The sequence below is a fragment of the Poecilia reticulata genome, chromosome 8 (assembly GCF_904066995.2).
Source record: "Poecilia reticulata chromosome 8, P_reticulata-male-v2, whole genome shotgun sequence".
Lineage (NCBI taxonomy): Eukaryota > Metazoa > Chordata > Actinopteri > Cyprinodontiformes > Poeciliidae > Poecilia > Poecilia reticulata.
In genome coordinates this window covers 15,737,592-15,752,861 of record NC_088837.1, presented here as the reverse complement: position 1 = coordinate 15,752,861, position 15,270 = coordinate 15,737,592, and the positions used below count along the sequence as shown (strand labels likewise).

The window sequence follows — 15,270 nt, the reverse complement described above, 5'->3', positions numbered from 1 at the left end:
AATAGAGCGAGCCTTCATGGGTGTAGTATTTCCATGACAACTGCCTCACCCATAGGGTTGCAACTGCTGTAGCTTTCCCGCTGTTGTTTGGAATTTCCAATAGATCGCATGCACTAAGATTCACAATAACCAAAGGATTCCGGCAATCCTAAAAATCGCATGTGAAAAAAAAAAAAAGAAAAAAGAAGCTGAGCAAAACACTGAGGCTACACAATGTTTTTTTTGTGTGTGTTTCTAGGAGATCAAATGCCTCGCATTCCCTTCCTATTACTTTGAAAAGTTTGACTTTGCAGCTGTGAGCTCCTCTCCAGAAATATATCGTTCCACATCTATGATGCTGTGCTTGTTCGTACTGACGTTTATGTTAATCCTGAAGGGTTTTCATTGTGAAGCTGCTCATTATCCTATGCAGGCTATACGCTTTAAACCGTATTAACTTTAGGCTGTCCCCGAAATATCACCTCTCAGAACATGTGACTCAGCTAGTTCTGTTATCTAAATGCAGCAAGTTAATACAAAAGAATATGAGCACACCACACTTCACAAGAAAGTGTCTGTTCAGAATCAGAAGTGAGAAAACTAGTTTACCGACAAGAAAATCAGCCGTTTGGGAATGCTTTGGATTCTACGGAATAGAGCAAAGAGAAATTCCTTCAGATGCTAACATTAGCTGTCAGTTACCTGGTCCTAAAGCAGGTAGGGCCAGACAGCTGGTCCTAGAGCAGAGGTTAACTAAAGCAGAGATCAGGTTTGACAATGAGGCATGCTGGGAGAGGAATTCTTTTGGTTGGAGACACAAAGCATCACTATGTGGAAACATCGCCGTTTCCAGCGAAACAACACAAAGAAAGCTGTGGAGCAGCTGTGAATCCAAAACAAATTCTATCTGCACATGCGGTTTGCATCATATCTGCTCTATGTTTTTGTTTGCTTGGCAGAGCTGATTAAGGAGCAGAGTATTTTGACATCCAGGCACTTGGAAACAGAGTGCGTACCGGGGAATAAACCAGTAGATTAACTTGAACCCACGAAAGACTTTGTTAAACAGCCCAGTCCAAGTATGCTGTAAAAAAGACCCTGACAAGCTTTGTCTCTGGATGGAAAAATGTCTGCAGACTTTAAATGAAATCGTAGGAGGGCGGAGGAGGGGTCGCAACTGCTGTAGCTTTTCCTCTAAGTTCAGAGGGGGGAGGGGAGCATGCAGCTGGATGCAATCTGCAACTTTGCTGTCGTGTCCAATTTAACCGAGGACATCAGCAGAAACATGTGTGTCTAAAAACATTGCACAACACACCGCATGCAGACTCAAGGTAAGCTCGTTAACACGCTGATGGGAACATTCTTTTCACGCAGGTAATTGTTACTAAAAATGGCGCAAGGTGATGTCACCGCTATGGTTTGCCTGCAGATCTGCCGCATTTCCCATAAGGGACTGAAGTTCAGATAAACATTACAACACCCAGGTCGCATCGCTGCAGACAAAGATATTATCATGGTACTGCTATGTTTTGTTTTTTTTTGTTTGTTTTTTGTTTTTTTGCTAATACCTATTCATCCGCATCGGATGCTTGGAGATGAGAAAAGCACACGGTATATAATTGGAATGTTAAGAACAGACTCTGATTCCTACAAAGCAGCTTTCAATTGAGCCAGCTGTAATAAATCTGTCACGGAGATGAGCGCAGGTTCGCTGAGAGGTGCCATTTACCGAAAACAACTGGTCAAAAAGCACGGGAAGTGGAGGAGGGAGAGGGGGAGAGGGGGGGAAACATGGAGTCGGAGCAAGAGCGAGTGGTCGTGTGCATGTGGGCCCCGCAAGGAATCATGTTCTGGTTATCTATTTGCACAAAAGCACATGCAGATGTTGACATATGCGCTTCCTCTGCAAGATGGTGGTTGTAACGTAAGCCTCATGTGTGCCAGTAACCGCGCTGAGCTTTCCTGCGTGTTTATGGTCACTGATAAGGAGGCTTATAACAACTTGCGACAGGTACTGGACGGGACTGTTAGCTGGATCAGAGGGGATTCACCTGAAAAATAGTTTCATTTTCACTCCCTGATAATAATAATAATAATAATAAAAAGAAAAAAAGCGTCATTCCTTCATGCCCCACACTGGCAGAATTTCCTGACTCGGTTACATGCGCTTGAGGATACCAGCTCGCTTTGATCCTTATAGGCCCTCCCTGTCTGGCTGAGCGACTCCACATGTGAGGGCTGAGTCCTCAGTGACCTTGCACAAGATCTCCCTCGCTGCAGATGCCAATGAAGTCATACCGGCGCGTATTGTTACTCGTGCAGGTGTCCTCCGTTTCTGAGCTTTGCTTGAGTGAATTGTTCTTTTTCTCTCCTCTGTCATCGCCTATGAGTATCTGTTTCCTCTGCTCTAATAAGATGCCAGCTGTATCCTGTTTCTTTGGGTTCCTTCTTGGCTTGTTGACGCCGGTCGCTTTTGTTTCGACTTTGCGACTGGAAAAGACGTGGTGACAAATGCGCCATGATGCCGTCATGTGCTTCCAAGTTGCGGATATGGTTCACAGCTGATGGAAACTCAAAATGCAGTTTCTAATCAAATTCAGATAATACATAAACCCAAAGAAAGAAAGAAGACAGCAATTATCCGTATTGCTTCTGCATCTTTTTTTTTTTTCATCACATTTTTTCCCTTTCACTAAACTTTCCATTGATCTCCTTGGGCATTATGTGAATAACCAGCAAATAACATTTCCTGCTTTAATGTTTTTCAAATATTCTACAGTACTTCAGACTTATCAACTCATCAGTTTTAGCTCACAAAAAAAAGAAAGGTAGCTGGTTCTAAAGTAGAGATTAGAAAGGAACTCTGCAGTCCCCACGCCCTGCTTCTTTCTGAAAGGCATTTCCTTTGTCCCTCCTCTAACCCGGCACTCCCTGTAGACAGGAAATTCATCTGGAGTCGCTCCAGAGTGCTGCCTCTCTTCATCCCATTTTTTACCCCCAATCTTAACTTCACAATCTTTGGAAGGAAGGCACAGCTTGTCCCCAGCCCTCCGTCTCCTGCATGTAAACAAACACTGTGCCTGCTCTAGAAGTCTCCCGTAGCTTATCCACATCCACGCTGTTCCCATCTAGGTTTTCGTGCAATTAAGATGTACGAGAAGCAACAGCGAGCAAAAAGATAACAAACAGGATGGTTCACCAGGACGTTGAGATAAAGATGCAAAACCACTTGAGTGGTACAAAATGTGCTTCTTTGTCACACGCACACACAAAAAGGATTTCCCAGAACGAGAGCCACCCACATTCCTCATTTTCCCACTGGGACAAACAAGCTTCTGTCTTTTTTTATTTTTTTATTTTCCGCCCGGTTGCCACATTTTTTTCTGTATCAGCAACTCAACAACCGCAAAATGTGAACAAGTAAAAGACAGATCCGTCTTTTGCTTCTGCAAATCAAATCAACGCTGCACACAGACAGCGTCTAGCTCCCAACTCGATTCTGCTCAGTAAAATCCAATTTTTTTTTTTTTTTTTTTTGCACCGATTCCAGTCAGGAACAAACATTAGCATGACTGACAGAGGCTGAATTACTTCTCAGCTATAATCGTGCAGTTACCGGTAACTGAAGTTATATGCGCCGTGTGTGTGTGTGTTTGTTAAATTATTTACAAGGTCCTGTAATTAGCTGCAAAGGGTGGTTTACAACTGCTCATAAAGTCTCTTATTTTGGTCGCTGTGGCTGTAAAAGAAGAGAAAAGAGAACTCTTTAACAGCACAATGTCTTATCTCTCCGCTCTAGCATCTGGGTCACGGTGTCACAGAATGAACAACAATTACAGCTTCTGGGAAGCTATCAAGAAAGAAAAGTAGTCTTTTACTGCGAAAATACCTCCCATTTGTTCATTTGCATTGCTGTGTTGTATGAAAAATGAACAATTTATTTCATTGACTGAAAAAAGCAGTTGTGACTTTTTTTCTCTCTCTCTTGAAGCTAAAAACGTGTAGATATTTTGTTATCCTCGAACCTCACTTAGATTGACGCATATGAAAAATGCTGACATTGTTCCACTGTCTTTTCTTTTTGTAACCGTAAACTGCACGTGCATGCGAAAGTCACAGCATTGTAATCCATGTACAGTCGTGTGTGAGGCAGAGATAAAGGTAACATGGGGGGGGTTTGTGGGAGGAGGAGGTAAATACGAGACTTTGTTGTGGCTGCTTCAAAACGCCCTTTCTCAGAAGTCCTGCCCTGTGGATAAAACTCGGTGTCCCCTAGCCGAGCGGGAGGATTCCTGAAATGATCTGAGAAGGATTTTGTTTCCAGTAAAGCAACAACACACCCGCCGGCACCGCAGAGCGTGGAATGCATCCACGACGTGATGCATATCTGAAAATAAAGAAGATTTTTTTTTAAAAATAGGAGCTGAAAACTGCTACCTTAATTTGTCTGCTTAATGTTTGGCTGTGCATTAAGCTGGCTGATATTTGAACTCGTAGCATGTGTGAGCAATGACTCACCTGCCAAACTCAAAACATCACGTACGGACCTGAAATCCAAAAGACCTGTAACAGCAAGTTCTGTGCCGATATGAGCTGGATTGTATGGAAACACTCAATAGTCGGTGCTGCATGACAGAGAGCATATATGTGCAAGCTTTTGTGTGTGTGTGTGTGTGTGTGTGGGTTGCATTCTTTGTCCCAGTGTTTGAGAGAAGAATGGCCAGCTAAGGCCACGGTGGGGTGCCCCTTTCCCCTGCAGGGGTGGGCTTAGAGGCAGGGGGGGGAGGAGGGATTCAGAGCTTCTGGGAAACAGTCTGGGCATAATTGGAACCTGACTGTTCTCACATGTCTTCACTTACAGGAGGAGCTGGTGAATCCTGTTGCCTGACCTCCAAGAGCTGCAGCAGGCCCAGTCCTGAGTACTGAGATTCTGACTGTTTTCAAAGGAAGGAGCTCAGGTGACCTGGGCCGGTTTACCTTTGTGCATCCACCCGGGTACTGTTTGTTCCCGTGGGTTTTATTTCAGCACAGCACGAGCTCGCTCCTGCCATTGTTCGTTCCACTCGTTTGGTGCAAGTCTGAGCTTCTGTCACGTTCCCGTTCACACAAAGACCTTAACCACAAAAGGAAGATGAGTGCTTTCGCGTGCAGAATGAGAAAAACAAAGACTTCCCCGCTTCTGCAGCTTCTTCGCAACCACCACCCATTCTCACTCTTTTGTGTTTTATTTGTCTCTCTCTTCCTGCAGCAGCGTGCCTCTCATTTCCCATCAGCCGCAGTCACCTCCTAAACCCTGATCTGTAATTCTCATAAACATCACTTTCATCCTGTTTTACAGCAAGAGATGCAAAATATTGTTGAAAAGCGGCTATGCAAAGATGAATTACGGGTAATCATTGGACTTGTTTTTTGTTGTTTTTTTTCAGAAATTGTGTTTAAAAAGCTTCAGTTTCATTTGAAAACTACATGCACAAATGCAAATGAGGAATCTTGGTCTTTTCAATGCACATCTGGAACAAATTGCTTTATAATTTGCACCCATGTTCTCGCTAAAAGCTGAAGGCAATGGACCATAGTGAAATATTATACAAACAAACAGTGATCCATTTAGGCTCTTTGTGGGCATGGTTTGGTTTTGCTGCCTGCTGATGCTCAGTCACAAGGTGTTTAAAGGACTTTTTTTTTTTTTAGATAAAACAACATCAAATGGAAGTGCAAAAAAACTCACAGAAAACAAAATTTGATGTTTAAATACAGACTTTCATAAGCAGCTTTTGATTTCTGCAGCATGCATTCCTGCAAGTGCTGACTGGGAGGTTTTCAGATCCAGTCAAGACTTTGTGGAGGATTTTTTTTTTTTTTTTTAACGCTTCATGCTAATGAATAAAATATTGCAACTCTATAATTTCCATAATGTGCTTGATATTTAGTTAAGGCACTTCTGGAAACAAAAGCAGCTTTCCAAAAAAACTTTGGAACACCTTTGCCCTGGAAGCCTCTTCCAGTCTTCTTGGAAAAATCATTGGAAGTGTCCAAATTCAGCCCTTTTCAGTCAGGTCTTTTCCACAGTTATGGCCTTTTCCTTACTTTATTTAAAATCACTCGCTTGTTTTTTTGTTCTGGGTTGTTCTTGGCCGGCATAAAGGCAGCTCCAGAAATCCCAAGGCTTGTTTTTCCTTCCCCTCGACTCTGACAAAGTTCCCAGTTCTTGATGCAGGGAACGTAAACGCTGTTAAACAGTGAAGCTTTTTTGAACCTGATTGCATGATTGATGTTAATATGGTCTATCTTGCTTTTTTATACACAACTTCAGACAGATTAGTTTCTTGCTTTTTACATTCTAACATTACTTCTGGTACTTTATTAGAAAGAGTCCGTTTGTCCTACTACGTGCCAGAAGGAACTCTCTACTCAATTACTCAGTTTGGTTGAGCAAACAAAGCTGTTGTTTCCAAATTTCAAATAAAAATGAAGATTTCTGTACTTTTGTGCATTGCTCGAGTTTCTCTTATCTATTTTCCCGGATCTGCTGACACAATCTTGACTAACAAAAACAACTTTTTTTTTCTTTCATTTTTTTTGCAATTTCATGCATTAGTTTACAACGTCATAATCATCAGATTCAAATCATCAGACTTTTTTGCAGAACCATGAGACTGAAGTAGGATGACAGCAAATTGAGAAATCATTTCTTTGTCGTCAAGGGGGAACAATATGTACCTCCACCCGAGTCTGAACTCCTATGCCATGTATTTACGTCCACTCATGCTCACATCAAATCTCTGACCAGCTTCCATGTCCCTGCTGAGTGAAAGCACCGACATCTGGTTTGGAGAAAATATCGGACGTCTCCTCCAGGTGCTGCTTTCCTTCCACTTCAGAATTAGGCATAGCGTTCTGATAGCAAAATCATAATAAAATACCTTGAAGCTTGAGGTTTTTAATTGCTTATTGGACTAATATATATATATATATATATATATATATATATATTTTTTTTTTTACAAAATTCTGAACTTTTAAATGTTGAAGCACTTGGCAAAATTAAACCTTAAAAGTCCCCAAAAACGTATAATGACTCAACTCACTCCAAGAATCAGTCAAACCTACTAGATACTAATAGAAATTATTGGAGTGGATGTGACTTCATCATTTCTAACGTGCATTCTATTGAAAGGTAGGACAGTTAATGCCTCCGTTTCCTGCACGACTGTCCCATTGAGAAAGTCGTTTCTATTGATTACTTTTCCAGGCATCATTGAATATGATACACCTTCACTTGTAAATATCGACCTTTTACCCCGCTGCGCCGAAATTTTGTGCCATAAATACTTTAACAAGCAAGCCTGTGAGGTAGTATGAAATGTTATGGAGCGGTAAATAAAGGCCGGGTTTAAACAGCAACAGAAGGTAGGATCTTTTTATTTGTGTGTGGTTGAAATAATACTCGCCAAAGGGGGGGGGGGGGAGGAGAGAGCACATGATTCAGTTTCAAGGCTGCCCTCAAGTGGAAGTTCAGTTTTCAAGGACATGCGCATAGACGTAATATTATTATGTCTGGATATACAGCGATATTCTCGATCCAAAAACATGGGGGATTGGCCTCATCCTCTACTGCCACCTGCTGGAGAATCTTATAAACTGCAGCACACAGATTCCATAAGAGCCGGTGTTGAGACAAATGAGGCTTTATTTCAAATTGAGTAAATGGCACTGAATAAATCTGAAATACTATAACAGTGTACTAAACAAAATAATGTCAAAACTAACAAAACTCAGGACAAAATGCCAACTATATATTTAAATATGTACAACTTTGATAAATAAAACAATACTGTTGAGAATTTTGACCGCTCTGCATTCTTTCCTAATCCTCTTGGGAGCAGTCGCCGAAAGGATGACAAACAGGAAACTGAACAGATAATCAACTCTGGACAAGGAAAAGAAAAGAAAGAAAACTAAATGTACAATTTGCGATTGTATTTTCAGTTTGTCACTGCTGCAGCCCTCCCATCCGCCCTATTTCATACAAAAAAAACATCCTGAGACGAAGTACATCCCACTCGTTTACAGGCATAGTTTAGAGCTTCAACAGCAACTTTTTTTTTTTTTTTTTACAATATGGCTTCCACACAAACAACCTGGAGTTTACAGTATTTTACAATGGTCAGAGGTTATGTCAAAAAAATAAAAAGCAAATGCTGCATCAAAAATTAAAAAGACAAACAAGAAGGAAGAATGAAAAATCTGTGCTTGAAAGGATAAAGAAAACTAAATCAGGCTCGCCAACCAGCAGCAATTCCAGTCACATTTTCTAAAAAGTGCCAAGCACTAACGTTCTCTAGCATTTAAATCTCAGTATTAGACAGTGATGCTGATCTTTTGTTTCATATAAAGTACAAAGAGTGTGAGAAAGCAACTAAGGCTCTGTCCACACTAACCTGGAAGCTTTGTAAAAAGGAAACCCACCGTCTGCATGGCAACGGAGATTTTTCAGAGCTCAGTTTGGGGTGTACAAGTGCGAACTGGATAACTGGAGATGATTAAGTCTCCCAACAGTCAAGGTCCACTTTGCAAATTATTACATATTTGTCTCTATTTATCCTTACGCCGTTTCAATAAAACTTTGGAATAATCAAATTGATCAAATTAGAAAAAAATAAATATCTGTTTTAAACTAAATGTCCAGAGTTGTGTTGCAGTGGGAAAAATGGAGCCAATAAATGTGTTTTGCAGACTAAGGTGATGAAGATGCTCATCTCTAATCCTCGTGAAGCATCTCCCGGATATTTAGAAAACAAACTCAACGATTCTGACTCAGAGAGGCGAGCTGTGTCGTGAAGAGCTCTCCATTGTTGTTTTAATCTCCTGAGTGGCAACTCTTTTGTAACAGGTTTTAGAGTTACACTTTCTTTAAAAAGAAAAAAAAAGGACTAAATATTCCAAATGGCTCCAACCCTCCATCTGAAAGTCTTTCAGCAGCTACTGCTGCAAGAAAGCTCTATTATATTCAAAGGCAGACAAAAAGAACTCAAACGGTGAAAGCTTTAAAAAATAGACACTTGTTACTAAAAGATATTAAAGCACATCAGAGAAGAGCTTTGAGGAATCTTTTGGTTGTTGGTGCCACACTTGAGTCAGACCTGCTGAGTAAAAACGACGTGTGCAAGAGGAGCCTCTTGTCAATATATGCAATGAATTTGAATAATGACTTTTTAAAGCTTTTTCAAAGGGGATTTTACCAGCAAGATTCCCTTCCTGCCTGAGACACAGAACCTCCAAAGCTGTGAGAGAAAAGACTAGACATTCAGACAGAAGGTTGGAGGAAGCTTTGACCCGGCTCTTATCTAAATCCCCAGCATGCTTCCTATTTATTTATTTTTTTATGGCCTGTAGAGTTCCAGAACCAATCCGTGAAGAATCCCTTGGAGACATCTGAGGGGGACCTCAACCGTGGCTTCTGCACCTACCCAGGTGGGGGAGGCAGAGAGTCAGACCTCCAGCCCCCTTTTTCTGTCAAGTGCAACGTCGCAGGAGCTCAGTGCCTCTTAATTGACGACACTTTCTTCTTCCTGGCTGCAAGCATCTCATAAAAGGGGTCCCTGCTAATAGCAGCTCTGTGGAAAAAGACACAGAGAAAGCTGTTGGCGGAAAAAGGCAAAGGAATAGTGTGCAAACTACTACACCTTTATAGAGCTGTAATAGTGACGGGTATCTGCAGATCTATGTAGTTTTAATGTATTTATTTCATATTCCTAGATTTTCTTTTCCAAATTTGTTCACAATAAAACAACAGACTTCAATGGATCTGCAAAATTTATGTGTGAACATTAATTTTAAATTGTGCAACACATTCTGAAGTGGATTTAGGTCTGGACTTTGACTGGGACATTCTAACATATTAAAATGAGGTTTCAAACTCCAGTTCCAGAGGGAACAAGCTGCACTGTAAGAAAAAGGTCTTACTTTATGCTGTTCATCCATTCATCTTTCTCCTCTGCAGTGGGGGCAGAGATGCGATAGAAGGTGTGGTTGCCCTCGACAACGCGTCCATCCGCCTCAGTTTTGCAAGCTTTTATTACCTGATCTTTGTTGTCGGGGATGAAAAGTTCAAAGCAATTCTGCAGAAATAACATGGACAGAATTCCAGAACATGAAAATTACAATTCCAAGCTGCTGCCAAATCTAACACACTATACAGATCTTATCGTTTGTAATCTTTATACGCACCACTAGAGGGTGCACTACTTACAGGCTTCTTGTCCTCAACTTCCCTGATGCTCAGATTCTCCAACGGTATGATGCCTCTGGGCTCTTTGTCCTGAAAAAAAAAAAAAAAGAAATGTAAATGACTGGGTTCTACAGAATAACGTGCAACGGGATCTGTGATAAATGACACTCACTGTGGTGTACTCGAAGTAATAAAGACAGTTGTCTGTGAGAATGAACCATCTTCTCTTCCAAGTTTTAACACGGCCCCCTGTGGAGCAAATAGCCAGAATCAGAACGGCTCAGCGAGACGAAGAAACGAGGAGAAAGAGACGAGCACCAGAAGCACCGAGTGGAGCAGCAGACAGGCAGACGGATGTATGGACAGACAGACAGATGACGGCTCCAGGGGTCTCCTGTTAACCACACCGCTTATCACCAAGTGCTCCCCTTCACTAGACTTTATGGACATTTGAAAACTACTGGCCTCATAAATTAAGATTTACAGACTAAAACTCCTTGCTTTGCATCCCACCCAGCTTTAAAACATTTATTTCTCTCTGATTCACTGGGGCATGTACTTAAAAGAAGGCAGTCAATATGAAACATCAAGATGTGTTTTACTTTCAAATAAATTATGTCGACCACTCAGTGACTTGTATTTATTTGCAAGTAAAGACATAAACTAAAACCTGAATGTTCAGGATGGATTTTAATGCCAGGTTCAAACTTTATCTGATTTAGCAAAATAAGAGGTGCCTGAGGATTTGGTTTGAACCACAGGGGGTTTGGTGGGTAACTCTGCACTCACTGATCTATGGTTGACCTCTTTGGCCTCTTTGTCACCAATACTTCCTGTGAAGGGAAACCTGATTAGAGAAGCAGATGGACGGCTAAATGCTGGGATGGGATGCCGACAAACTGAGAAAAATAGGAGAGCTCGAGCCAGACAGGACTCTTGCCTTCTCTAAAGGCATCTCAGACTTGAATTTCCTGTTTGTCTAGACAAGAAAATCCCACCACCGAGGTTAGTAAAAAGAAACAAAGGTGTGCAGCACAACCCTTTTTTCTCCCCAACAGGTCAGGTTTAGAAACTTCTGTACAAATCAAAGAACACACTTTTGTCATCATATGACAGCAAAGACTGTATATGATATCCAATCATATTCCAGACACAACTTATGTCTAAGCTTAGTATCTACAGACATTGTTGACGTTTGACAGAGAGGAAGATCTGTGGCTCCTCGACTCGTGTCGAACAGAAACAAAAACAAAGCAGACCAACAGAAAAAAAACACAGATGCATAGGCAGAATCACAAAGATCATTGAGCCGTTTCCAGACAAGCCACGTCGGTTCCTCACAGAAAAAAAAGAGTCCCCTCTGCAACAGCATCCGGAAAGAGGATAAACCAACCAGCCTGCTGTTGCAGGAGGGGAATGTGGATGTTGTTGGACTGGAATGGAGCTGGAGAGGAGGGAGTAGCCCATGCAAGATAGGCCGTAGGAGGTCAAGAGGAAGCATGTTTTGGTTTTATACAACAAGCAAATGTTCATGTTTTTAACTCCTGCAGAGAGGAGGAAGCTCATAATTCTGGCAGATCAACCCAATTTGCATTTTTTGCGTGTTTTGCTTAGATATGCCAATTGAGTCCAATTTTTGCGATGTTCCCCCCACTCAGTTTTTTCCACTCCGGTCCACCAAAACAGGCTGCAACCACACTTTTACTCTTCAGATCCAGTTCTAGCATGAGATAAGTAGAGCAGACTTGTGCTGATAAAAAGATGCAGTATTCCCTTTTCATGCAACCACAGAGCAACTCTCTAAGGTTTTGGTTATTTCTAAAATCTTTTCTGTGCTCAGAGGATGTTAAAAAGGTATAATGCACCTTCCTAACAAAAAAAGGAGATCCAAGAGAGTGACCACCAGAGCATACAGAGGAATAAAAGCTGTTCAGCAGCAGCAGCAGCTCCCTGAGTTCGAGCCCAATAAGTGGCGAATGCACTCAGCGACCGCCCAGCGAAGATAAAACCCATCAGCTTATTGACATAAAAAAAGGAGACAAACATCTGAAATTTCAATTGAGCCAATGAAGAGACGAAAAAGTGACATAACCTTGTTTGAATCAAATTTAAAACATGAGAAACGGAACAGAAAGCATGGCAGACCACCAAAAGCACCTGAGAGCCGAGAGATGGACTAGCTTTTTCGGAAGAGCAGGTGTACATACCTCCTGAGGAAAGACAACAGCCAAAATCATGGGAACAAACAAACAAACGAAGAGGGGGAAAAAAAAACATAACAAATCAAATGGTAAGTAATTATATCACCACAGTCTTTTTTAAATCAGAGAGGTTTCAATGAACTGCTTTACAGCTTCCATTCCACAAGGGGGAGCTCCACTCAATGTGGATGGCTTCTGTAAAACACTACAAGTAAAAAATAAATAAATAAAAAATAAAAATTGAGGTTTATTTCAGTTATGTCAAGTAATTGACCTTCCACCGTGATTATTTGACTCATTTCTCCCCATTAGGAGTCATTGGAAAAAGTAACTGTTCACTTTTTGTTACAGTTGGTTGTAAAGATTCACTGTGATGTAAATATTTGATTCTTCCATTCCAAATAGTCCAAATTCATGCAGGCCTCCTTGTTCACAGTGAAGCTGTACAACGGAAACATCTCAGAGGAAACAAAGATTGAAAAGTCAGGGGACAGAGAGGATGTGAAATTATTTCTATAACAGTTATTGGTACATGTATTTGTTCCACATTTTGTCACATTACAACGTCAAACTTCAATCTATTCATTTGGGATCCTAATGTGATAAACAAAGTCATCTAGAATTGTGAGGAGGAAAGAAAATTGATTTGTGGCTCAAAATGTATTATGAGTAAAAATCTAAAAAAAAAAAAAAAAAAGAAAATACAGAGTTGGATAGGCTGTACAGTCATGTCTCTGCGGGTTTGTATTAACAAAGCTCTTTGGGATGTTGTTTTCCAACCTATCCCTGCTTTAAAACTTCATCCCTAAACTATCTGCTGCATTCATGATGCTGTTTGTTCTCCAATCTTCTCAAACACACCTCTGAAAGCTTCACAGGATATTCATATTTATACTGAGATTAAATTACTCACAGCTGGACTTCATAATTAGGGGACTTTTGAGGGCAACTGGTCGTACTGGATTGTACTTGGGCGTATCAAAGTAATGGGGGTTAAATACAACATCTTTAAAACCATGTGTCGCTTTCCTTCTGTATATCCCAAAATCCTGATAAAAGGCAACATTTATAGTTGTAACCTGATAAAATAAAGTTCAAAGTGTGTGTTTACTTTCAAATGCATGCAATTCAGTCGCTTTTCCTCTGCGTGCTTGGAATGTAGTTTATGAAAAGATCTTAAATAATTGAAATGCCTTGACTTGTTCTAGTCTTGATTCATTATACATTAAAGCAGGCAGAGAGAGATGCCTTCAGGTGTTTTGCACACCTATTCCCATATGAACACTTGCACCTTAACACACACACAGGCACTCACAGGCCATAGAGCTCTGGAGAGAACGCTGCCAAAACAAAGTCTTCTATTGGAAAGAGCTGCAGAGATGTAATGCCAGAGTCTCAAACTCACCCAGCTTCAGCAGCCAGCCTTCTCTGTCCGGGTTGAAGAAAGTGTGTGTGAGGTCATTGCCGTCGTCCTCGGGAATTTTGAAAGGTTCATTCTTTATGCTGTCGTATAGATTCTGCGACAAAAGAAAATAAAGTTTGATGAAAAAAAAAATATATATGACAGGTAAAGATCACTGGGGGTTAAGTAGGGAAACTCTTTTCACCCTGAGCAGGTCTTCAGGTAGGTCTCCTCCGTCGTTGATGCCTCTGTTCATAGAGATGAAACGCTCCACGGTCGGCTTGTCCTTCACGTTGGGGTTGTGAAGGCTGGTGTTCAGCATAATGATGGCAAACGAAAGGATGTAGCACGTGTCTGTAACGCACAGCAACAGCCGGACGGTTTACAAGTGGGTGAAAAGTTAAAGTTCATCACAAACATGGTTCCACTGTATAATAATATGATTAAGTATGATTGTGAGCCTGCTGAGCTGAATGCAGCATGATTTTGGACACAGAGGAGTGGACAGATGTAGTACTGTCTGCGAGCAGAGTGGGCAGACCACACGTGGGCACTCCAGCATGCATGCACATCTCTAAACGTGCATCGAGTATGAACGGAGGAACGACACAGCTGACACAGCAGCACTTTATCAGCACTGCTAGGTTTGAGAAAGCACATTAAATATTCATATCCATCTGATGCATGTTAGCGCCTGATCTGTTGGGAGCATCGTTTTCCAGAAACCACGTGCTGAGCTGATAAGGAGCCGCTTTGAAATGATCTTCCTCAACTGGCCACCACGTCTTGGCCTTACAGTCTGTGTTTTTCTCATACATATTCCGACTGGGTGTGATACCCAGATGTAACAGGAGACTAAACATAGAAAAATGAAAACTGTGTGCACTCTGGTTACATTTTTTGCATGCCTTTTTGCATATTTCTGTGGAATTCTTAATAATAAAATCCTGTTTAGAATAAAAAACAAATCACACAAAGCACCGCAGGAGATCATTCCTGCCTGTAGCCATCAAATTATGCAACTCCCAACTCTGAGCGACTCCAAGTTTAAGTTTTCTCTGAACTCCTATATGGATTTGTAAATGTTTCCATATACATATATACTTTTTACCATTTTCTTAAATTTCATTTTGGTTATTAGCTTTCCAACTGTCATTTTTCTCTACGAGATCAAGAAAGTATATTCAGATATTGAACATACCGTCTAACTCACATTTTTTGTAAAGCTGTGGAGTTGTAGCAACACATCAAATTTACCTGTGGACTGGAAAACACCAGGGTTGCACTGGCAGTAGCGCTGAGCGAAGGCTTCCATCATACGGTCGATCTTCTGGGCTTCTCCCGGAAGACGAAAACTCCACAGGAACTGCCTGTTATGATACAAACTTTAATCAGCAATGTTCTCACTTCCTCTGGGAAGCAGATGAATTTCTTTGCCTCTGTGTTTTATGAGACTA

General features: G+C 41.2%; 1 protein-coding gene and 1 long non-coding RNA gene across 5 annotated transcripts in view; one reads left to right on the top strand and one right to left on the bottom strand.

The window, feature by feature from the left end:
- Positions 1–1,093: 1,093 nt before the first annotated feature.
- LOC145552565 (uncharacterized) lies at positions 1,094–6,462 on the top strand. The gene is made up of 2 exons (XR_014088652.1): positions 1,094–1,310; positions 4,841–6,462. It is a non-coding gene; the product is annotated as an uncharacterized LOC145552565 (long non-coding RNA).
- Positions 6,463–7,651: 1,189 nt separating this feature from the next.
- The window catches only part of cyth1a (cytohesin 1a), a 38,095-nt gene continuing 30,476 nt past the window's right edge, over positions 7,652–15,270 (bottom strand). For 3 of the 4 annotated variants that reach the window (XM_008416204.3, XM_008416203.3, XM_008416205.3), the window contains exons 7-13: positions 15,071–15,183; positions 14,019–14,167; positions 13,816–13,928; positions 10,383–10,461; positions 10,232–10,300; positions 9,946–10,100; positions 7,652–9,596 (exon numbers count right to left, since the gene is read on the bottom strand). In XM_008416204.3, coding sequence (XP_008414426.1) covers positions 9,518–9,596; positions 9,946–10,100; positions 10,232–10,300; positions 10,383–10,461; positions 13,816–13,928; positions 14,019–14,167; positions 15,071–15,183 — 757 coding nt within the window. In that variant the 3' untranslated portion in view covers positions 7,652–9,517. The remainder of the gene's footprint in view (positions 9,597–9,945; positions 10,101–10,231; positions 10,301–10,382; positions 10,462–13,815; positions 13,929–14,018; positions 14,168–15,070; positions 15,184–15,270) is intronic. The other variant, XM_017306361.2, reaches the window with a different exon arrangement.